At 34.2% G+C, this 25454-nt stretch overlaps 1 protein-coding gene across 1 annotated transcript in view; it reads right to left on the minus strand.

The window, feature by feature from the left end:
- The window catches only part of LOC149792526 (eukaryotic translation initiation factor 4 gamma 2-like), a 53891-nt gene extending 30994 nt beyond the window's left edge, over positions 1-22897 (minus strand). The window contains exons 1-9 of the mRNA XM_089969584.1: positions 22838-22897; positions 22115-22242; positions 19744-19887; positions 17224-17326; positions 16766-16876; positions 12444-12510; positions 8381-8473; positions 3857-4026; positions 2053-2163 (exon numbers count right to left, since the gene is read on the minus strand). Of these exons, the coding sequence (XP_089825710.1) occupies positions 2053-2163; positions 3857-4026; positions 8381-8473; positions 12444-12510; positions 16766-16876; positions 17224-17326; positions 19744-19887; positions 22115-22242; positions 22838-22897 (987 nt within the window). The remainder of the gene's footprint in view (positions 1-2052; positions 2164-3856; positions 4027-8380; positions 8474-12443; positions 12511-16765; positions 16877-17223; positions 17327-19743; positions 19888-22114; positions 22243-22837) is intronic.
- Positions 22898-25454: the final 2557 nt, after the last annotated feature.

Consider the following 25454-nt stretch of genomic DNA (forward strand, 5'->3'; position numbering starts at 1 on the left):
CATACAGAATGTCTGAGCAGCACCATTTTCACTAGACATGGGGTGGGCAAAATATGGCCCACAGGCTGGATCCAGCCCCTTACCCGATTTTATCCATTAATTTAAATCACTTATCCAGCCAGCACCCTGGAAAAGTTGTCCATGCCTTAGCTAGAACATGGAATGAATGTGTGCAAGTCAAGTTTCATGGCAATCCTCCAAGTGTTTTTGATGGAACACTGATTAAATACAACTTGTGCCAGTGGATGGATGACATGCCATCCCATAAACTCTTCTGGTCTATAAAGTATTGCTTTCTTTTGGCTTCGTTAAATCATGTACCACAAACAAAAGAAGACATTGCATGCTAAGATTACTAGTTTTCAGTGATGAAAGTCAATATCGTCATGGCATTAAAGTATTTCTTTTTTAGTTCTCTTAAAATAAACGCTGCATCTAAAAATATGTATGCAATACATTATCAACAATATTGGTTCACTACAATTCTCCAAATTTCTCTCAAACTGAGATTTTATATCTTTTGCACATCAGAAAAAATTACCATTTTTGACACTTGAAACATCAGACAAGATTAATATTTTTGACAGGTAGAGTGAGAATGATGCAAAATAACTTTTTAGTTTTAAAATAAACTTATGAAAATAATTTAATCTGGAAAATGTCAAGGAATTCCTCTAATTTCAAGAAATCATCAAAAATAATTAATATTTCGTATGGAAAATTCAAAATTTTGTTATGTATTTTATTTCCTGATGTATGCTGGAGGATTTGCTGCTAACCAAGCAATAAAAAAGATAATAATAATCACAACGTGAGGAAGAGATTTAGAGACATTTAGTGAAACTGGAGCCAGAATGAAACTGCCTTGTACTTGACTAAATTTCCAAAGTTACCAATGTTTTTTCTAGGCTCCCCTCACCAAACACTCAGTTTCTGTTAAATTCCAATGTTTACAATGCAGTTGTACCAACATAGTGACTCCTAGTAGTCAATGTACCCTGATTTGCACGTTTAAAGATAGGTAGACTGACAAACAATATTAAATCTAAAACCTGTTGAGGTGATTCAGAACAGAGAATCTCTGTAAACTTGCACATACAGACATAAATTACAAGTGTTAAAAATCTGACATGCAATACAAAATCTTCAAGAAATCTCTTGTTGCAAACCATACCACAATAATTTTACAGTAATTTTCAGTTATATTCTTACATAAAAATGTGCCACAGCATTTGTTGGATCAGGGATATGAATATGACCATATTCATCAAGCAACATCCAATTTCATACGTCTTAATGCCTGTATGTATTAATATATTTATCCTTTTCCTGGGACAAACAAAAAAACAACTAAATATCCCTCACCACCACTGAAAACATGCAATTGTCCTGTCTTTAAGACACGCACAAATGATAATATCTGTGTAAATTGAAACAAGAAATGCTCTTTTATCCAGTGTTTGTTCTCTAAATTAAGGCTATATGCAATGTGGATTTCAACTTGTCATATCTGTGCATCAGTAACTGCTGTGCATCCTCATTTGAGCATCAGTCAAAATTGGTCATAAACTTTATTCCTCGTAGATGACAGCTGGTATGCAGAATAATTTGATAGGAAAGTTATTTCTCCAAAGATCTTCACAGCTTGCTCTAGTCTGAGATTAACACCAACAATAATACATCAGCTGATTGAGAGCATGCGCCACCAAAAATCGAACAAAACCAATGTAATGGATTAGCACCCGTATTAGGGGGAACTGAAAACGGCATCTAAAACTTCAGTTTTTAAAAACGATTTTTACACAGGAATAGTCACTATACACGTCTTTCAATTATAAAAGTTCCCTAAATTCCCCCCTGGTGTGTTGCAAGCCTTGCTCTTCGTATATGGTCTTCAGCAATTCCTTCTGGACCTGGCACCAGTTTTTACCAGAAAAAAAACCCATGTACAATCTCTATATTATGACAGGTGAACATAAAATCATATCATGCCAACACCATAGTTACTAAAAGGCAAGACAAAAAATATTTACACTGGAAATTAAATCTTACCCCATTTTCCCTCAGTTCCATAACATCCTGCAGCATGAATTTAATTCTGGGGAGCAGGTCGTGATGAGATGCAAACCATCTGATTCGTAAAAAGTATTGATCCATCCATGCCTGAAAAACATTTCAAAATCATGTCACAGTCCATATACCTTCAGTTTGACATTTTGTGTTCAAACTTTCACATGAATGATGACGTCAATGGCATGGCAACCATTAATCAATGCAATTCGAATTTATGCCTAGAAGCATCCACAGGTCTCTTTAATGAAGAGTTGCTTTTACTATGATGATTGCAGAAAGATATCCATAAGAAGTATTGCTAAAACAGCACATCTGGGTAATGTAGGTACACATTTTACTGTAAAAAAAGATATCCATAGGAAGAATTGCTAACAAAAAAAAAGTACATTTGGGTAATGTAGGTACACATTTTACTGTAAAAAAATATATCCATAGGAAGAATTGCTAAAACAGCACATTTGGGTAATGCAGATACACATTTTACTGTAAAAAAAGATATCCATAGGAAGAATTGCTAACAAAAAAAAGTACATTTGGGTAATGTAGGTACACATTTTACTGTAAAAAAAGATATCCATAAGAAGAATTGCTAAAACAGCACATTTGGGTAATGTAGGTACACATTTTACTGTAAAAAAAGATATCAATAGGAAGAATTGCTAAAACAGCACATCTGGGTAATGTAGGTACACATTTTACTGTAAAAAAAGATATCCATAGGAAGAATTGCTAACAAAAAGAAGTACATTTGGGTAATATAGGCACACATTTTACTGTAAAAAAAGATTAATAACATCTGAATTTTAAAATAATTTACAAGAGTTGCTCAAAGACAGTAAGGCCAGAAACAGACATGGCAAATTCAATGTTGTAATGTGTGCTCGCCTGCATGTGTGTGTGTGTGTGTGATTTGGATTTTTAAAGTAGCTTTAACAGTTTTTCAGTCATATCACTACAATGTCTGCAGTACAGCAGTTTATAGTGATGTCTAGCAATGGGGCATCATGCTGCAGACATGTAGATTGTGGTCCTAACACTAACCTCTTAATACTGAGCGCAAAGTGAGGCAGCTGTTAGTACCATTTTCTGAAGTCTTTGGTACAAGTCAGTTGGGGTTTGAACCAATGACCTTCTGCAAAGACGGATGCTCTAACCACTAGGCAACTGGAGCAGTCCAATGTTATACTAGTATTCTAAGCTTAAAAATTGTCATTTAGGTAAATTTCATGGCATTAAAACTCATCAGAATTTGCAAAAATCACTAACAATGTCATAAACACCTTCCCCAATACAAACATAAACATCCCAGAAGATTTAACTCCATCCTAGAAGAGTCAACTTTCTTTGTCTATGTTTGGAACCCTCCACCCTAGGTGTTTTCCCTCTCCATCCCAATATACTCACTGCTAACAAAAGTCACACTGTTCACATGCAAGATATGTTTTTGAGACTGACTTTAAACCACAAACTTAAGTAGGAATGAGGCATGCCGATTGAAAATGTATACTTATGATTGCCAAGTTTGCAAAATATAGTTATTTCTTCAAGACTTTTTGCAAGTAGGTGCCTTTAGTCATACTGATATCAACAGAAGTACAGAAGTTTAGTGTATGTTTCTTGTAAATTTTGAAGAAAAGTTTTACAACACAACACAAAAAAATTTAGATCTTGAACTCTTTTACATTAAGTTTTGATTTTGATTTCAAAACAGAAAATTTGTAAATAAACAGTAGTCACTACTGTACTACTTTTTAAAACAGCCAATGTGCAACAGAGTACCAACCCTGGCTTTTGAAGTGTCAAGGCGTTGACCAACGGTGCTCATAATTTGACAGAGGCATTCCAAATCCTCCGCCATGTCACGGACCTGGACCTTCTTTTTCTTCTCCAAAAGCTGTTTGATGCAGTTGTGTAGAATCCCCTCATGTAGCATCTCAAGTTTACCAAGCTCACCTGAAAGCAAGACAAATTATTAACATTTAATTTTAACATATTAGTGTCTAGACCTGACAACTAGAAATCGGATGCAATGTAGCATTATCACCATGTTTTCTTCAATCATTCAAAAAATTTCATAATATGCCAGCATCTAATTCATTACTAAATTTGTATAAGATCTTGATGATATAATCATATGTTCAGAGTTTGCTCAAATTCTGATCAGAAATCTGGCATCTTATCTGGTAACAAGAAGTCAATCAGATGCAAGATCAAGTCACTAATATGCTTTGATCTTGCTCATTCTGAGATCTTGATGAGACAAGCATACATTAAGTTTTATCATAATCTGACATTTTTCTTTTATAAAAAAGCAAACTCTATCTGGATGGAAGACAATCTCACTAATGAACGTGGATCTTGATTATTTAATCCACGATGTTATACAACCAATCACAAATTTAATCAAAATCATATCAGACATTTGGTTTATGGACGGGTAACTAGCTTGATCAATCAGATGCAAGATCACATTATTTGTAGGCATAGATCTCCTTCATTACTGAACTCCTCCAAGATCTTAATCATACAAGCTGTTACGTATACTTGATTTAATTTATATTGGATTTAATTTAATTGTTTGTTAGTTTTAAATTTTTAAATTCCATTACATGCTATTGTAATGTAATTTTATTTACTGGATTTGGTATTTTCTAGAAATTTATTTCAGTTTTTCGAAAACCTAATATTAGGACTCTGTATCTAAAGCTGACCTTACTTGACGATTTTAATTAAACAACTTTTTTATGAAAAAATGTCTTTCTTAGAGTGGGATTCAAAGAGTGAAATCGAGGCTGTACTGGGAGAACATGACTTTAGACATGCACATGGTTCCCATGCTTTTCTAAATAAAAAATTGCCAGGTCTTTTCCAGGAAGAAATTAATTTTTTCAAGGTTAACTATGACCATTACTGAATGGAATTAAAGAAATTTTGGATTATAAAACATGCATTTTCAAAATCTGAAGATGTTTCTCTTTCAAGACTCTCGAACACATGTCAGAAAAGATGATCATGTACAAAACCACAAAATAAGTCACACAAAACAAATATGACTATATTCCTATAAATTGGTATTTAAAGCCATTTCAATGTACGGAATACAAATCCTAACTTTACTTTGCTGACCTGCACTATGTTGCTACATGAAAACAATATAATGAGCATCAATTATTTTGTTTCCTTTCAAACATTTAATTGTAAAGAATTCTAAAACAATATATATGCATGTTATACAAAGTAAATTATTCCTATCACAGTATGAAAAAAAACCAATAAATGCAAAGTATTAGAATCTTATCTTGTAACGAAAAAAGTTTAACCCTGAATTTATGTGTGCCAATAAAAATTCCATCTTTGAAAAACATTTACAAAAGGATTGATTTAAATTTTGACAAAAGACCTTCAAAATTATATATTGTTGTATAAACAAGGCCTGAATTTTCCAGTAAAATAACTTGTCTTCTTGTAGTTCAATAAACCAGTCCCAAAACCTGTACTGATACATGGGCTCTTATCATTTCTTAATATATAATAAAGGGGACGACAATATCATATTTCTCATGTATTCTTTTTAAAATCTGAAACCAATGCTCAAGCTACATGTCACTGTGTAATAGTTTCGCTCTAATGTTCAGCTAAGAGATTCAACATTTTTCTAAGCCGCGTTTCCTCCGAATATTCCAGAGCCATTTTTCACATTTAGGATGGAGTGTGGGTTCAGAGCAATTACATATTTTTTTAAAAATTGGAATTTGCCGCCACCGTAAGATAGATAACCAGCACGCCCAGCAAATTTAAATTATGTTATATCAACTTATATCTGCATGAAATCAATAGAAATATTATTTATTTTCTCAAAAATGGCAAGTATTATATGCGTTATGTCTTTAATCCACTGACAGCCTAGATGAAACTCAGCACAGATGAAACCTGACCCGGTACTTGCTATTTGCGTTAATAATCACATGACATCACAACTCTCAAACAACGACATCAGAAGTCCAATAGTCACATGATATCGACAGCAAACTCCTTTTTAATGTCGTAGACAAAATTTTAATTCTCTTAAATGAAAGACATACCTTTTGTAAAAAGCTGAAAAAACATAATTTTCAACGTATTTATTTCAAGAACAACTACAAGAACTTGGCCAGTCTGATTCATCAAGCAGAATAGTCTGGTTCCCTGCTATGTATGCTTCCTGTGTGAAAGAGCACATGTCAACTATGGTAGTCACGTGATACAATAAAACTCCGGAAGTAGGTCCCGGAATAAATGTTGAGAATTTTGTGCTCTTTCGTTTTTATATTTGTATTACAACCAGTATATGACTTTCATTTAATATTCTTTCTAAAATATTTGAAAATAACAGTTGTGAGATTCTCTGTGCTAGTACGACTACCAACTGAAATCGCTAGTACCAGCTCAAATTTCATCAAGGCATTAGTTTTATCGCCTTTCAGCAGATTAAAGACATAATGATTTTAATACTCTCAATTTCTGAGAAAATAAATAATTTTCATATCGATTTTATGCAGGTATAACACGATTTAAAAACTTTTAAGTTTGCTAGCCTATCCGCTAAGCAGCTATGTTTTAATGCCACCTTGTTCTCGTCTTGTGATGCTAGACTGGTTTTCATACCTTCCATTATAAAAAAAAGATACGGATATCAAACTGTCTGTGAAACAAAAAGTCTACAAGACGAATAATCCACTGTGCATTTGGAATGTCTCAACAAATATATTTATGGCCAGCTACGATGTCATAGCCTAAACTTGATTTGTTGTGGTTATGAGGTAGGAGTTGGGGTACTGATATTAGAACTAATTTATGGTAAGCATTCTGGTTAGGACTCAATAAATGTACCTCATGATCAGTTCAGTTACGACTCAATTACCTAATCGTTTCAGGTGTCAAGCTGTGGAGTGAAATTCCCGGGCTTTTGATGAGATTCGTCAAAATTCAAGTACTTTTCACGGTCGGGAAAAAATTATCATTTATCCTGATATTTTCCAGTTAGTGTGGGAACCCAGCAGGCAAATAGCTTCTACGTTGTTCTCAAATCATGTTGCAATTCATTCAAAATTCTGGTTTTACCAGAGGGTTGACCCTTATCTGGGCATCTCTTCTGCACAATAGCCAGAATTAATAGTAATGTTTTGAGAAATAATTTCAGATGAGCTTTTAAACACTTAAAAGGTGTTTTTTCTGTTGTGACCCACTGGAGTTTAATAGTATACATCATCGCCTTTCATTTTGGATTTTCGTCTGGACTCGAACTCAAATTCATTAAAACATTTTATTACTTGGACATTTCTTGAATAATTCTTAAATCCTTAAGTTCTTTTCCTCATTGTTACCTTGTTTTTATAGGGAAATAAATTATGTTAAATTTTACAAAGCTTGTTGTCTTCACTTTTTTCTCGTTATTGATTATGAGAGCCTAAACATGTAACACAAGCATACATTCCTAGTCCAATAAAAAAATACAGCCTCCATTGTGGTAACAAGATCAGTCAATGACGCACAAGATCACCTTATTAGCATGCATAGATTTTGTTTATTAAACGAACTCATCCAAGCTCTTAATGATATAAGCATATATTCAAGTTTGCTCAAAATCAGATCTGAAATTTTGAATCCAGATCTGCAACGAAGTCAGCCAATCAGATGTAAGATTAATTATTATCATCATTAATATGCATTGATTTTGACCAATACCAATGTCTTCCAAGATAATGATGCTATAAACCAACATTGTAAGTTTAACTGAAATCAATTCAGAAAATGGACTCCAGGCAATGAATTATTGATGTCCACAAGACACTAAACCATACCATAAGCTCTAATGGCCTTATAGTGAGGTGAAGTATAAAAAAAACTGGAGCCATTATGCAAAAAAGCTACAACCAAATTTGTGTATTAATGATGTATACTATTATGGTGTTCCCTTGTATCTTTAACTGTGCACGAGAAGTTGTTTGACATTATATGCACCAATGCTCATCATAACAGAATTATAGAACACCTCTTCTTTTCTTTGAAAAATATGAATATAACAACTGCTTATCACACTATGATGTGACATAATAATGTCATTAAAATAATGCAAGATTTTTGCAGCTAAATGATGACCAATTTTTAATCTTATGTTAAATAAGCAACAAATCAACAGCTCCATCCCATCCCACCCACCCCCATCACAAAAGCCCTGAGGAGTTTTATGTACTGTGACAAAACATGATACCCCCTTGGAAAAGAAGCTCTAAGAAAAATGTCAATGACTGAGTTAGGAGCTGCTTACAAATGAATTTGATGTTGCCCAGCATCTTTCTCTTGATCTGATGGTACTGCTCCAACTCTTCCTCTGTAAAATTGCCATCTTCTCGGTCATATGCTGGAAAAATATAGAGATCAAAGTTCTAATCTGCTATCACTTAAGTGCAGGACTTGGTATAAAGACATGTAAGGATTTCAAACCTTGCCAAAAAATGATTCTGAAGCAATTTTTTCCAAAACATTTCTTTGTACAATGTAAACTTACAAATTAAGTTATTCTAGGAATGGTGTAAGAACCTAATGAGTCAATATGGTGTTTCCTCATGAACACAAATTCCCACACCCAAAACAGGGGCACATACAAGCTAGTCACTGGTTAATAGACTGAATGAAAGAAAACACCAGTCACTCAAGACTGAAAATTAGGTCACAATCACCAATTTTGGCTGAATTATTCTCCATGAGATGCATCCACATACCAATTTTCACAAGCATAGGTGAAATAGGGTCCAAAATAATTAAGGGTTTAAGAAATGGTAACTGAAAATGTAGGTCACTAGACACGGTTAAATCTAGGATATAGCCACATGTGGCCAATGGACCCATGATATCTAAAGAGGTCAGGTCTGATCTTTCATGGACCTGATATTCCGTGAGGTTCATTTTTCTTTAATTTAAATAAGAAAAATAGGATTTTCCACCTTTTGTAATAGGCTTTTATAGCACTCAATGTAGTTAATATAATGAATGTAATATAAATCAACCAAAATAATTTTCTGCATTTGATTCAAATCTTTGTGTGACATATGCACAGTTCCCAATATACATTCCTGTGTAAAGACAATTTGAAAGAGACAAGGCTGGAGCTGTCATTCCAACACCACAACACCCCAATGCACCATCTGAAGCCGGTTACTGCTTAAAGCCTCCCACTTTACCAATGAAATAACTACCAAATTCAAATCTGAACTACAACGCCCCCTCCCTTTGCATCTTTTTGTCTTTTCAGATTCCCATACCACACTGAAAGCCTTTAGAAACTGAATATCCCAAATCTTACTTAAAAATTATTTGCTCATACAATCTGGACAAACAACTGTGTACTGTTTTCCAATTCTATATGGGGCAATGAAAGTGCAAGTAAAGCAACCAATGCCAGTACTGTGCTGACATAGCATTAAAAGTCTGCAAAATTAGATGCTTATAATGGATGGACTGTGAAAGGTTTAACACAAAGATTGTATTCAATGTTTATACTAAATTAAATGTAGGTCAACTGCTCTCTTATTGTGACAGCCAGTATGCTGCAGTCAATGCATCACTAGTATGCTGTGTTCAATACTCACTGCTGATGAGAAGATCCACAGCAAATCACTGGTAAGCATTGGACTTGTAACCAGAAAGAAGTATTCCCACATCTGAATTGTTTTAGATTGGTTACAAGTGGGTCCTTGGGTATGAATTTTATTCTCCCTACCTTGGCAAAATATAACCTTCAAAGTGTTTCTGTGCCATAAAAAACACTAAACCAAAATCATTACTGCTGATGCATTGCAGTACATGTAAAGAAAGGGCAAAAATCACAACCCAAATCCATTTTACAAAAAAAAATTTAAAAAAATCTAATGATATGAAAATTAAAATCACTTAATTTACATCTATAATGTGATTGATTTAAAACTGGCACTATTTTGAAAGAAAAATGATTTACACTGACCTAGTTTTTTATAGGATTGATTTTTGTCAAGATGTATCCACCTACCAATCTTAACAAGTGTAGGTAAAAATAGCAGCCAATGAATAAATTAATAGAACTTACTCAAGCATGAAATATAGATCAAAGTGACCAAGTTTTTGCAACATTTTGTACCATTCTTAATGTGTAGGTGAAACTAAGATATGAGTTTTATATTAAAAAGAAAAAGGTGAAAATGCAAGTTACTGATATGAAAATTGGTCAAACTGACCTAACTCATGGTATGGATGTGTTTGTCCAAATGTACTTCTATTGCAATTTTCATAGTATTGTGTGCATATCTGCCACATTCCCACACAAAGTTGGGAAAGGAGGTTGGAGACTAAAACTGCAGAGATGTCAGGATCTTATAAAAGCTACCACCCACCCCTTCTCAAAATCATGAGGCAATAGAAGAAAAAAGCAATGGGGGGGGGGGGAGGAATGGTCATAGTTCATTATTTACTTAAAACTAAAATATCCACCTCTATTCCTGCCTGCTTCTTTTTGTTAAAAGCTCTTAAATTCATGATGTAAAGGGGGTGTCAAATATGCTAGGTGGTTCTGCGATGCCAAGATGTTGCACATTACAGAGTGATGTGAATATGGTGACTGCAGCATGTGCATACAAAAATGTTTCACCTAGCTCCTTACAATTAGGGAGTTCAGAGAAACATTGCTGCTTTTCACAAACTTGCCAGTAACATTTAATAAAAATAGCTTAAACAAAAAAATCAGGCAATGATGTGTTATAACTTCTTCAACACGCACATCTTTGATTTACATATTACTTCAAACCAATCAGGTTCTTCCACTTTACATATGCAAATTAGTCTAATGGGCTCGCTTTGTGTGTGCGTGTGATTTTAATTTTTAACGTAGCTTTTAACTATTTTTCAGTCATATTCCTAGATGTCTCTAGTGCTGCAGTTTATAGTGATGTCTAGCACTGGGGCATCATGCCGCAGACATGTAACATTATGTCCCATCCAGTCACAGTATCCTGACACCAGGCCAACCAGTCCTAAAACCTCTTAATGCTGAGCACCTAGCAAGGCAGCTGTTAGTATCATTTTTATAAGTCTTTGGTATAACTCGGCCAGAGTTTGGGGCTTGGCTCTCCTTTAAAAAATCTTTTACTGGTTCACCATAGCTATTCCTGGTCAATTAAATAATCTGTCAAATGGTGATTACTTATTTTTGACCACTTACCTCTCAACTGCCTGTATCATAATCTATTGTAACTGCCCAGAGTACAGTTCTACACAGGCTTTAAGCAGGACATTTATAGTGGTTGTCAAAGAATTACTCTCCATTAATTTTTTTCTCGGATTCATGTCGGAGGTAGATTTGGGAGCAAAAATTTTTGGTTTTGCAGATGAAATATCGATATATACCATATGGTGAAATGCTGAAGGGCAACAAACCAACAGGCATAATACTAGTGTCCTTTCCAACTTTGGATAAAAAAAAAGGGGACAAAAAGGGGTTTATTATGTGTTACACAATGGACTGCATTACTGCCATAAAAAAGAAAATCTTTATTATAGTAATGTTAACGCATCATTAAACCCTAGAGATGCCAAGTCTTACCAATGTCACATTATAGGCGTGAGTGGTAGTGAAATTTATTATTAAAACATCTGAGCAGACATATGTCTAAGATGTGACATGTATATATGAGCTAAAAATATCCATGTCCTCTAACTCCAATTGCTGGGGACAGACTGACTGGAAAATGTACAGGCTAGTCAAGACATCACTGTAATGTCAACCAATCCTTAATTTTGATCAACAGTATATGCCATTAAGATGCTTCAAGGAAATACAAGTACAACACAACAACCAACATGTCAGTATTATCAATGGAATAGTCAAGCCCATATTACCATGCTTTTTAATCAGATCTAAACTTAACAATAGCACTACCTCAAAATTATGTCCAACAAGGTATTGTAATCATTTAATGTTACTGATTCAAGTAGATTTTATGGGTTGAAATGTGCTTCCTAAAATTTAATGTTTAAACTTCAAACTTACGTACTGGTTTAAACTAAAGTCTGATGCAAACATGCCCCTCCCTTACAAGTTTGCTGAACATCCTGGTATATTATTATTGTGATGTGTATGCAAATCTGTCAATAAAGATCTGCTGCTAAATTGACTGATATTAAATATACTGCATAACTCCAGACTGCCTGAACATGAAATGCAAATAACAAACAGATTATGAGACATGCAGAATGTATCCTTGCACTAAATACAGAAAAGCATGCAATTTCTTGCCCATTTTTTTTCTGTTGCCGTAAGTAGAAATTTATAAATAAAGAGCATATCTCAGAAACACAATTACCTTCTGTTGCTTTTGACCGATTTTCAAATTCATCTTGGCACTTATTTAGTAGAAGTCTCCGGAACGTCTGTAAGAAGCAAAATAAAAATTACAGGTAGTTGACAGATTATTCCATTTTTTTTAACAACTGTCTTAGTCTAATTTTTCTCTCCATAAAAGCACTCTGGTCATGTGCCAGTCTCAAAGTCTGTCTATTTCTCTTTGTTTATCTCTCATTTAAAAAAAAATCAAGCTTGTGTTGGATGCCTCAGTTTCCTTGGCAAAGGCACTTAGCTTCCATCCATTTCCTCTGCATGATATAACCAATAATTTGTGAAATGCCTTAAAAATGAAAAAATTTAGAACAATTTCCACCAGCTAAGCATAAGCAAAGTGCATGCAATGTCTCACTTTCCACTAACACAAGTAAACAAAAAAGGCATTAAATAGTCTTTCCAAGCCTACACTGGTTCAACTATAGCTTCATGTCAATAAGCATGCTGCCAATACATCTTCCAAAACAGTCCCTGATACAGCTTGTCAAAACAATCATTCAGTACTACCCACAAAAATCTGTTCATTTAAAGAAAAAAGGATAATAATGAATTTTGTGAGACTTTAAGACAGATTTTATCAAGAAATAAATTTCAGCATTGAATATATGATGCAAAATTTGCACCCATTTCATTTCTTGTGTGGTTGCATGTCCTTGAAGACCCTCCCCAGTACATGCCCAGGATTAGCAAAATTACATTTTACATTGTTCAGTTACTGCTTTGCATATAGTGTGCTGATTGCAACAGGTGTCTGACACACCTGTTATGCATGACTGCATCAGTAGATGCAACTGACCTAATGCTCTGATTGTTGTTGTAGGGTTTAACGCCATTTTGCAGCACATGATAGGCTATACATGGCAGCCAGTATTATTGGTGGAGGAAGAAGCCGAGAAATACCCAGAAAAAAAACTACCGACCCTCAAGAAACTACTGGCAAGCTTTCCCACATACCCACATTGGCCGAATCCAAGACTCGAACCAACACAGACAGAGGTAAGACAGCAGTGATCCGTAACGGAGAGCACTTTAGACCACTTGGCCACTCAGCCCCCACCCCCAATGCTTTGACTGGAAGTGTTACTTCTTGTTCTGTTTAAGACACTGAAATGAGTCTTTTTCAATTTTGTTAAAATGCAATAATTTACAAAACAACTAATGTATAAAAGGTAAATAAATGCAGCCAATGACATCAATTAATATCAATGACCTTCACCTTCCCACATGAATAAAGACTGATAAAGATGACTCATCAATATTTAGAAACAAATGAGCTTGAACTTCAAGTATATCGGGAGTATTGATAAAATGCACATTGGTTTTGACATTCACTCTCATGACATGGTATATATATAATGGTAGGTTGCTTGTATTACATCAGAAACATGTACATGTATCTGACTGCATACAATTTTAGACAATTTAAGGTGCATACGCATACATGCCAACCCCTGGCGAGGAAAAAGTGTGATCCAAGTGAACAAAGAGAGTAATCCGAGCAGAAAAAGAGTAATCCACATAATAACATGATAAAAATTCAATAAGCATATGTAAAAAATGATTTATTTATCCCTCTTGACTTTTAACAACAATTACTGCTTCAAGTTTTCATATAAAACACTTTGAGCTTTAACACATTAACCCCTGGAGCTTTTTGTCATTTTCGCCTGAAAATCAAGTAAAAAACACATTTTGAAAGCTATTTCTGAATAGACTCAAAAACTGCAAAGCCCCGGTCATCTTTCAATAACATACTGCCTAGTTGTGTTAGAAACATCGTTTCTCATTGGCTATTTGACTTGCGCATGAGCAGAAGGGTAAAAGTTGGATTTTTATCCTTTTTTTTTTTGCTAAACAGTGCCATTATTTTTGTATGGAGACCACACTTTATTCCAAATGTCCATCTTATCCTACTTTTTGCAAAGGCTCATCTGTCTGTTTGCAGTTCATACCGGTTTGCCTTAGATCTGAGACTAAAAAGTCTAAAATCCGGACACAAAATCGGATTCCGACCACAGACGAATTTTGGGTAAAAAAATCGGGTCCAAAAAATGAGTTTTTTTTAATCTGTATTTTGTAGTGCAACTCGATATTCCAGATTATTTGGTATCATTGTAGAGCTACATCTGTCTACCTTTCTATAATACCACATACTTTAGTGCATCATGCATGACCATGACGCTACAGAGCTCGGCAGTAGGCTACTACCTCCTGCCCGGTTAAGACGTTGCTAAGGGTTAATGTGTTAAAAAGCAACAGACTCTCATTTGCATTTCAAAACACTTTGTACCAACTGAGGCTATAAATGTCTTGCACACCAGTAGAGCACTAAGTCCTGGGTTATCACAGAGCCTGGATCTAAATTCAGTTTTACTTTTGTTAACAATGCTGAACAATCTCTCACAGTCAGCATTAGAATGGTAAAGAACCAATATTTCCATTCATAACCTGACAAAGATGAGGAAATTGATATCGTCCAGTTATTACGTCTTTAAGCTGGCAAATAAGATGAAAAAATCAACTCTGTCCCCATGAAGTACATTGTCAGGTAGTGTGCCAGCTTGATAATTCAGGAGTTCTCCTAATTTATCAGCAGCCTTTCCTACAGAATGGTACATCATATGACAGAGACAACCTGATATGATCAATGGAGACATTTTTCAAAATAAGGTATGCAACTCCCTTATGAATTCCAGTCATCACTGATGCAGCATCAGCTGAAAACCCCCCACACTACTGCCAACTTATATTTATTCAAAGCATTATCAAGCAAATAAAAACAAATTCTCTAGTGGAATCTACTGTTAATTCTGGTAATGAAAAAAGAGCACTCTGACATTGCCATTTTCGTTGTCAAAGTCTCTTACACAGACTGGGTACAACTTTTTGTCATCATAATCACTATTCCTGTCTGTTGCAATACTAAACGGCCCAATTTTCATGGTTTCTGCAATTTTAAGTGAAGTATCTTCTGCTATACACCTAATAATATTAGATGATTTTGTTCTTGCACATAAATAATTTCCGCAACTTTGGAACCAGGAAACATCCGTTTGAACAAAAGACCAATGTAATCTTCTACTGCTAGGTATATAACACCTCTGCATTTATAAAATTTGTGTCCACAATTTAGTTCTGCTGTAAAAAAAGAAGTTACCTTAGTACTGGAGGTAGTAAAACAAGCTAATTCAAGGTTTCTTTGATTTACCACCATGACCAGTATTAAAATCCTTTCCACACACCCTGCAAGGGGCACGAAGCTGACCTAGAATGGAATGCTGTAATATGTAGTTCATGTATTCATATTTGAATTGATTTTTCATCTTTTCTAATCCATGTGAAATTATTTGAAAAACATTTTGGCTCTAACACACGCATCGACTAGAATAAATCCGACTTGACTTTTAGCACCAAATACCTACAGACTAGTTATCAATTTGAAGAAAGAATATGCGAGCAAAGATCATACATTAGAAAACCAGTCTGTTCTCTCCTAACTAAGCCATACAGCTGCTATAAATAGAAACCAAGGTCAAAGGTTTGAAACTAGAACCAGCCTACTTCTTGGAAATAGGGCAACTGCTATAAATAGAACATAATACTGTTAGGTAAATGCATGTAAGTCTACGGACAAGCATACTCTTATGTTGTAGTTACAATGAAGCCATCTTTTCTAGAATAAGGTGTGTGGAATTAATGGAATGTTAATAAAAATGAGAAAACAATTTATTAATTTTTTGGGGAGGGGGATTTACCGAAAATGCATAATCCGAATACATTTCGTGTAAGGCATGATTTAGTGGAAAAAGCGTATCGATTACGCCAAAAGCATAATGGTTGGCATGTATGCATATGTCATCTCAACTTTCTATTTTTTCTTTCTTCCTCAAATTAAGAGGGTTAGTAAATTAAACAAGTCTCCAAATTGCAATGACAGCATACTGTGATGCCTACCACATCTAAGGAGTCAAGTTCCCCAAAAGATACCACAATTTTGTGCATGTACCAACTTCTTAATAACTCCTGACTTGTATAACAAGCAGTAACTCCAATGATCACTTTGGCTTAGTTTTAATGGCACCGTTAACAAATTAATGTTTATATCACGCTGAGGAAATGGGAGACAAGAGTTCAGGTTACCTTCCTCTGCATGTGCTGCAAAATACATGTAGCTCCCATTTCCTCTATACAATGTTGACAATAATGTGTTAAAAGTACCACAAAAACCAGCAAAAACAACAACAAAATTTAAAAAATGAAACAAATCCACTCCATGAATTAACTTACTGTAATATTAGATGAGGGGGGTTCGAAATTGGGTGCGTCTTCACATAGTTGGTGACATAACTTAGCATACAAAGAACTGTATTTGGGTTCATCTAAGGCTTTGTCGAAGATCTGAAAAAAAGAACACCATGTTGCAATTTGTAGAAAACCTCCCTTAAAAGATGAAAAGAAGGCTTATTCAGAAGAATGACTGCCACACAATCAAATACATTTGTATCATTATGGAAAGTAAAGAAGACTCTTAAATTAAAAAAAGCATAGGCCTTTAGAACAAACCGAAATCTGTTTATTAATTATTTAAGCTGGAAATAAAGTTTCAAATTTCTTTTTAAAAAATAATAAATAATCGAACATAGTTTGTCTCAGTCATAATGAAATTATGAATAAAGAAATGTAAACATGAATGGAAGCAGCAGGGTAATGAAATTTAAATGAAAAAATGGAGAAGAATTACTTACCAACAAAATGATCCCCTTAAGGATGACTTTGGAATCTATTCCCACATTGAGTAATGCTAAACTTAGCTTATCAAACTTCTCTGGTGTAAGTTTATTGAGAAATCTGTAACAAAGTGAACGAAAGTTATCTTTACATAAAAGGTATATGAATACTGTTACTCTCATATAATTAAAAAAAAGTTGTGTAATTTATGTCACAAGCATTAAGAAAATTGGATTAAATTATTTGTCACTTTTAAGAAATATTTTATAGTAATATCTGAACTTCATTCAATGCAAATAAGACTTTAATGTTCTCTCTATCCCCTCTTTCTCTATCCCACAACCTCTCTTTCCCCCCTCTATCTATCCCACCACATCTCTCCCTCCTTTCTCTATCCCACTGCTTCACTCTCTCTTTCTAACAAGCAAAAACTTTATTGGATGATAAATAAGTTACACTGAATGAAACCAATATTTACAGAAACTAATACTGGCTAGCAGGTATTCATTTTATCAAGTTCTCTAATACCAGAATATCCCTGATTAAAATGGTAATTGAGGGAGGAAAAGTCTCAGATAATTAGAACAATTCGACCGTAAACTACATCAACTTAAATGATTTGCCAGAATCCAATATTAAAGAGTCATCCAAACCACCAACCCCTCTGGGGAAACAGTGTCACTTTTGAACTGTAGAAATATTTTACGCCCAAAACAAATCCACTTCATTCCATGTTCAAAAAACAAATGAAAAAGCCTCGGCCAAGCAACAAAACCATGCATATGATATCAATAATCACAATTCACATGAACTTAATAAAAACAATCATTTGCCTAGCTTCACTTAACTTATTGCAGTCCACAACCATGTTAGAAGACAACTTTAGATCTGAATAACAAATACCAACCACGTTTTAATCTCCTAAAATAAAAAAGAAAATGTGATATGACAACTCCTGATTTTGATATCAGTAACAGTGTATATTTGTTTTTGTAACAGATGGGAGGAGTAGTTAGTCCAATACTGGTTTGTGCAGTCCAGTAGTCAGATTTTTACTGCTAATCACCAAATGTTATCACATTCTATTATTAGTATAAATCATAATATATAAACACAAAAGGGATGTTTTGTGATTTGTTTATCAAAACAAGTTATTATCTACTGAAACTAATTCCGAGATATATGACATGTAAGTAACTGCATGCAGTTTTTATTACTCTGACCTGCCAACCCTTACGAGACAGTCTCGGTAAGGCAGTTGATTTTATTCTGCAAGTTTGACCAGTTTTCAGTAAGGCGTAACAAAGTATCATAAACTGCTACTGTAAAACGTATTTAAAAATTCAGTATTCGAAATATGCAGCAACAGTAAACATTATGTTCAACTTAAAAGTTTGTAAAGTACATGCAGATCTTATTTACCACTAGTACAGTTCCACAAACTTCAGTGACAAACCCTATGCAGCTCAACGGCTTGCTGTTATCTCTCAACTTGACTTAATTCTCACCACAAGACATAATCAAATTGACATGTGATGTCCAATAACTGTAATTGTGTCCCTTCATGCTTTTATTCACAAGTATCTGAATATTCCTTTTTATTCTGCTATACTGATTATTAACTTTTCTAGAGGTTTAATTTTTTCCCATTCATCTTCAACATGCATCTATTGTTGGATGCCATGTTGTAAAACTCCTACAATCAACAGTTTTATCACGCAGACAAACTGCATGAAAAAATACATACAATTTAAAGCGTCTCCTGTACTGGTGTGAAGTCAGACTGGTTCCCTGATTAATTCCACTAATTCTACTATTAAACCTGGATCCAAATTAAACATGGATGACCCAATAATCCAGATATTTTGGCAACAAACATTTTTCTGTAGTTTTTACTTTTTTTCCGCAAGTCCACACTTTCAAGGATCATTTTTGTAAGGCACTGACTTGAATGGTTTTCACTTTTAATACGGGGTGATATTTTTTAATGTTTTGATGATAAAGTTTTTTTTTACAAAGTAATATACTTTACACATATAGTATTCACTATTTCTCTGCCAGTGATTCCACAAATACCTAAATGTGGTTCTCCCAATTTTGAACAACAGTCAAATATAAAATGTATACTCATCACTCCACTTTCAAAAATCTATTTGTCAATCCCTACTGTTTTTTCTTCTTGGGAAAACTACAAACATGTCTGGAAATATAAGTGCATAACAAAATACTTTTAAAACAAAATTTTAAATCACCAAGATTTCAAAAAGTATTGTGTCTGAAAGCAAAAATGTTCGAAAACAAACTTAAATTAATGTATATCATGCATCTCTGTACCTAAGCATACAATATACTATATAAAATGTATTACAACTTTTGTATTTCTGCCCTTGATTCCCCTCCAATGGACCTCATAGTTCCTACCAAATTTAATATTTTAACCTTTCACTAAGATACAGGTCACTGACAGGTTGAGTTTATTACAACATCCATAACCCTTATATAAACAGCAACTTAAAAAATGGAAGAAAAGGTTTTACCCTCGGACTTTTCGAAAAATAGCATCAGTTTTATCATCATGGGTAAGAGCATCTCGTTTCACGCTACTTGGAGGTATCCAACGCTTTGTTGCCACTGTAGTAGCTACAGTACCTGGGCCAGAGAGAGGGGGTGGTCTCTCGTCCCTGTAATAGATTAAAAACAAAAAATCCACATAGTGCTCCACAAAATAATTTAGAAGGGCAGCCATTCTTCATTAGGTTTCAGTATAACCAATTAACTGCCTTTAAGATCATCAAATTTGCATTACAAAAAAACAAACAAACAAGGAAAACCTATTTATTATCAAGTCTAGAAGATGCTTGCTTCTTCCAATTTGGTTTCAATTAAAACCACATGCGTGACACTTTTCTATCTTCTATATACATGATCCAACTCTGTCCTTTCTCACTCAAATGATCACGAGCAGTAGTGTGCCAATAATGAAGTGAAAAAGATCCGCTAAATATAAATTCCAAAGACAGGTATCAATGGGCTCATGCAGCAGGGAAGCAGGAAGGCATGAAAAATACAAAATCACATAGGTTAGGCTAGCAGACACTGATACAACATATGAATAATACCAGTAATGATTGATGAATCTGTATGGTATTTTAGAATTCAAATTTCAACATATATACAGCAGTATTGCAAGTTGAGTTGTCAAGTGGTGGGGGACATTTTATGTAGCATTATCCCCCATGATATTGGAGTTGTTACATACGTGGGAGCACACGAGATTTGGTGTAGGATAATGCCCCAGGCATTGCTCAAGGTGCAACACTAATGGAGTATGATAAAGTACTGCATATTGTGACTCAGGTTATAACGCCACACAACAATACATAAGATAAAGACTATGCTAAGAATTTCTTTTCTTCGCTGAATGTTCTATAAATTAAATTTTTATAAAACCTCAATTTTCATTCTTCTGCACCCAGCAACTTGCATTTTTCTAATTTTTACAATTTGCTACCACCTAAGTAACTAAGAAATATTCTTTTCATTCAAACAAATATGAATACAATGTAGAGGTTTAATATAAATATCAATATCCTCAACAGCTGATTCGACATTAGTGACACATCTTGGCCATTTTAAGATGACATCACACAATGTCCATCTTCCCACGTGCCAGGACGTTTTTCCTTGAACTATCAGTTCTACCAACTTTAGCACTCTCCTGAATCTCATTACAATCTCCCTCAATTCTCTGTTTAGCCCCAAATATGGAAACGGCATTTTGTCCAAGTCTCAACGTGTTTTGATTCTGAAGTCACATGCACCAACTGTTTGGCTACACTCAAAAATAAACACAACAATGAAAGCTAAAGTTGTTAATTCAGTATACTCTTACAATGACCACAAGTACATCTTTGGGTCTTTTTGCCTCCGAATTCAGTCATTTCACGTATCAGTACATTTTTCCACTCTCCAGCTAGTCAGTCTTTAAACTATGAACTTGCTGCCCAGCTACTGCGTCATGTTCTTATGATGTACTCTTATAAGGGCAACATGCCACTGAATTCTGTCATTATCAATATAAGCTAATCGGTCATTAAAGTACATGTGTATGATTTCTTCCTTAAAACATTCTATAAAGTTGCACCATCAGTACTCACAAATATGGCTGTAACAAACTGGATTAAGAGTGTTAAAATTCAACTTACATTCCTGATGCTTTGGATGTTGTCATCATTTACATGTAAACCAAACACCAGACCAAATGCCCCAAATTCTCAATACAATTTACAAGAAGTGTCAACATTTAGTATTTTCAGAGTTCATCAAAGTCCAAAGTTACTAAATGGCAAAACTATAAAATCATTCCTTTGTGTGAACATGTACATGGAAATGTGTTAAATTCCCTCAAAATGAAACTTGCGCTGAATTATTCATGGGTACTATTAACTTCTCAGTGCCCTGTCTTAAAACACTGACCAATTAGCAAGATTCTCTAGAAATTTCTTACTATACTTGTGCCATCTAGACACAGATGCAAATGATCGGTATGTTTCACATTTGTAATGTAATTTGGTTTTTAACATAGCTTTAACGATTCTAGTCCTATCGCTATTTAGTCTGTAGTATGGCACTTTATAGTAATGTCATGCAATGAGGCAACATGCCACAGACATACGGCATCATGTCCCACCCCAGGCCAACCAGTCCTAAAACTTACCTCTTAATGCTGGGCAATAAACAAGGCAGCTGCTAGTACCATTTTTTTAAGTCTTTGATATGACTCAGCTGGAGTTTGAACCTGCAACCACCAGCATCAAAAGTGGATGCTCTAACCACTAAGGGCACTGAAGCGTTCCTGCAAGATTCATTCAAAGATTGATATTTTAAAAAAAAATAAACTATCATTACCGTCCTCCTGCGTGTGGAGAAGCACCACCCAGGCTCTTCTTTCCGTCCAGTATGTTGCTGGTTGTATGCAGCACAATCCAACACTCAATTAGGAAGGAAGAAAATAAAAATTTCTTGTTCTTGGAAATCTGAAAACAAATGAAATAAAATGCACTTAATCAACCTTTTTTTTAGTGGGAGATATGTACAATCATTGCAGAAAAAGTATTGACAAGTGAAAAGATATTTCAATGCAGGTTTCCTCACTTAAATGGAAGGTTAGGGCCAGTATAGTGCCCAGTACTGCTGTCAGTCAGTGACCTTAATCCCAATGCCAAATGGGCAAACAAGTATGTCGCGGGATGAGTTATTCAGGATTCCTGTCACAAAGTTAGAAAAAAATTTAAGACCTTTGCCAGACCAAAAAATAAAAATTTCCAGACCTAACCATGTGACAAGTTCGTTAACCTAATCAATAATGATGGCAACCATGGGATGAAAATTTCACAATTTTTGAACAAATAAAAATGAAACATTTCCTGTATAATTCGAGTGTGCTGAATATAAAACTGAACTCATCTTCATGATATCTTCTCTGATAAATTCTCAGGAAACATGAAACACATACACTGTCTACCATTTTAAATATTTTTCTTGGTCACTTGCAAAATCTTGACCTCATGTTATTTCAAGCTGACAATTGCATATTTTTTATAATTGAGTATAAAAATAAATAGACTTTACCTGTGCTCCAGGTATATCGGAAGCTTTTATGTGCATTTTTATCAAGTGTCCACCCACCATGTTTGTATAAATAACTATTCTTTAGCCATACACATGTTGAAATTATATGTTGCTCTTAAAATTTAATGTTTTATGCATAATTTGTGTGTAGAAAATTCAAAATTAACTCATCTTTATGATATTGTTTCAAATAAATTCACACCATGCATCCAAACACATGCACCATCCACCATTTTACTAGTGGTCTTTGGTCACTTTTTGCAAAAATCTTAACCTCGCAGTCATTTCAAGCAGAAATTTGCATATTTCTTATATATGGTAATATAGAAATATTTTGTGAACATTCAGCTTTAATAATAAATTTACTTTTTCACTGTTCTGGTATTTCTTAATGCCTTTCTACGCCTTGTTTAAGTGATCTCCTCCTACAATCATTTTTCTCTCATAAAATACCCTAATGATGAGTCATACAAAAGTTGAAATTATATCTTACTCTTACAACAGTGCATAATTATTACAATATTCTTGTACACATATATGTTGATCTCATATCACTAAATTTCCACGTCAGAATTAAATTATTATAAGATAGTTTTGGTCAATTTTTATAATTTTAAAAATAATGAGAGAATAAACAAAATGAAAAATAACTTACACTGAATACTTCCACAATTCAACGAAAGATGTCAGTCACATGGACAAAATTCTTGAAAAATTCCTCATTCACTCTTTCATACTGTACAGGTTTTATTATCACAGTAGATCTGTATAAAGTGAGTATGTTGCAACATTGAATTTTAAGTGTCAATGTTTTGTACTTTCTTAGTAATTCTGATCAATTTTGAGCAATATCATTCCTTTCAAGAAGTATTATTAAATTGTGAAATCAGAGTACGAGAGAAGGAACTGGCACAGAGTTCTCATGAAATATTTATGATTATTTTAATTTTTAAATAAAGTGATATGTACAGATCGACTGTTTGTTCCTTATGCCAATATTCAGAATTGACTGATATTCACAATATATTCCATGAATGGGTTTTCTTTTCTTCAAAATAATTTAAATTTTACCTATTTTAGCATATACTAAACAGTCAAATTTTAAATTAAATAGGCCTACCAAAGCCTCTAGATTTCACACGTCATTTGTAAAATATAAGTCCAAGTCTACCCTCGAAAGTACATTACATAAAAAATGTACCAAACGATTTTAATACAGTTAGTATAATAAATAAAAATGTGTGTATCATCTAATTCCTTGGCATAAATGATGTTTGCTTTGTCATAAAATGTGTTTTTGTGTGTTATGAACTAAATTTGTGCTGTATTATTGCCATTATTTACATTTTTACAGACCCACTTGCCAGGAAGTGTTACCATTCTTGCTAGCAAAAGACTGGTCAAACCAAATAAAATCCAACAAACTTAAAATGAATAGTCACTAGCACAATACAAAACTTAAATTACTAAAATAATCCACGAAGGGAGATGAATCCTAAAAAAGTCATCAAGCACCAGTCAAAATTGCGTGGCCTTCACCCGCGAATGTATCAGCTATACTTGCCTTAAGATGTTGTGTTCTACAGTAACGCCTGAAGAGCTCCTACAAGAGCAGCCGCGTTTCCGGTTTTAAAAAAAAAATTCAAAAATTAAGACTTTCCAGATGTTTTAGCCATTTTTACATGCCTGGAAAAGCAATTTTCAAATTTAAGACTTTTTCCAGAATTCCAGACCATTACGGGTCTGACAGAAATGACAACTGCAAACAAGATACAACTACTAATGTATACCAGAAAATATATTTGCATTAAAAAATTGGTATGGCACCGTAGTAAGAAAAAACACTTGCAATCTATTAGATAACAACCAAAAATAAATCTGAAGTGATTAACGTTTCCAGATCTAAGTACTAATGTTAGAACCCCATCTCCTACCTCATGGATGGGGGTACTAACATGAGCCTATGTGTGTCAATGGAGCAAGCCATGTGTGATTCACACCTGGCGCTTTTTTAGCCTAATATCAACAGTTTGAACATGTTCCTTGCATATAATGAAATAAATTGAGTAGTACTCTTATTTAATACCAGAAGTATCGCAAATCATTGGAGAAAAAGTTGTAAAATCTCGTTTACCTTTCTTATTCGATATTTTCGTTTAGATTACCTGCCATATTAGTTCAAATAATGACTACTACCGATCTCAGCCTCGTTTGGTTGTGTGCCATATAAGGACACTGAGGCCTTTTTGGAAACATAAACAAATCGTAGTCAAAATATGTTTGAGTCATAAATTCTGTGTATTAAAAGCAAATACGGTTTATCAGTAACTTTTACATTCCACCAAGAAGCCATCATTAACCACCTGACTGATAAAAAGGATGTATTTGTCCTGCTACCCAATCAATTTGGAAAGTCACTGACTCTGCCTTTTCTCAACAAAAACTGGTTTTCAAAACTGATGCAAGTATACATTCTCCATCTTTACACGTTATGTCATTCAACAATAAGTAACGTAGCGTAGAATATCGAAATATGGTCTGGCAATCCTTATTTAGAAAAAGGGTCATAGCTAGAGTCTTGCGATATCTGGCGGACACGGTGAGGTTAGTGTAACCA

The sequence above is a fragment of the Sinohyriopsis cumingii genome, chromosome 9 (assembly GCF_028554795.1).
Source record: "Sinohyriopsis cumingii isolate HCF-2022 chromosome 9, ASM2855479v2, whole genome shotgun sequence".
Classification (NCBI taxonomy): domain Eukaryota; kingdom Metazoa; phylum Mollusca; class Bivalvia; order Unionida; family Unionidae; genus Sinohyriopsis; species Sinohyriopsis cumingii.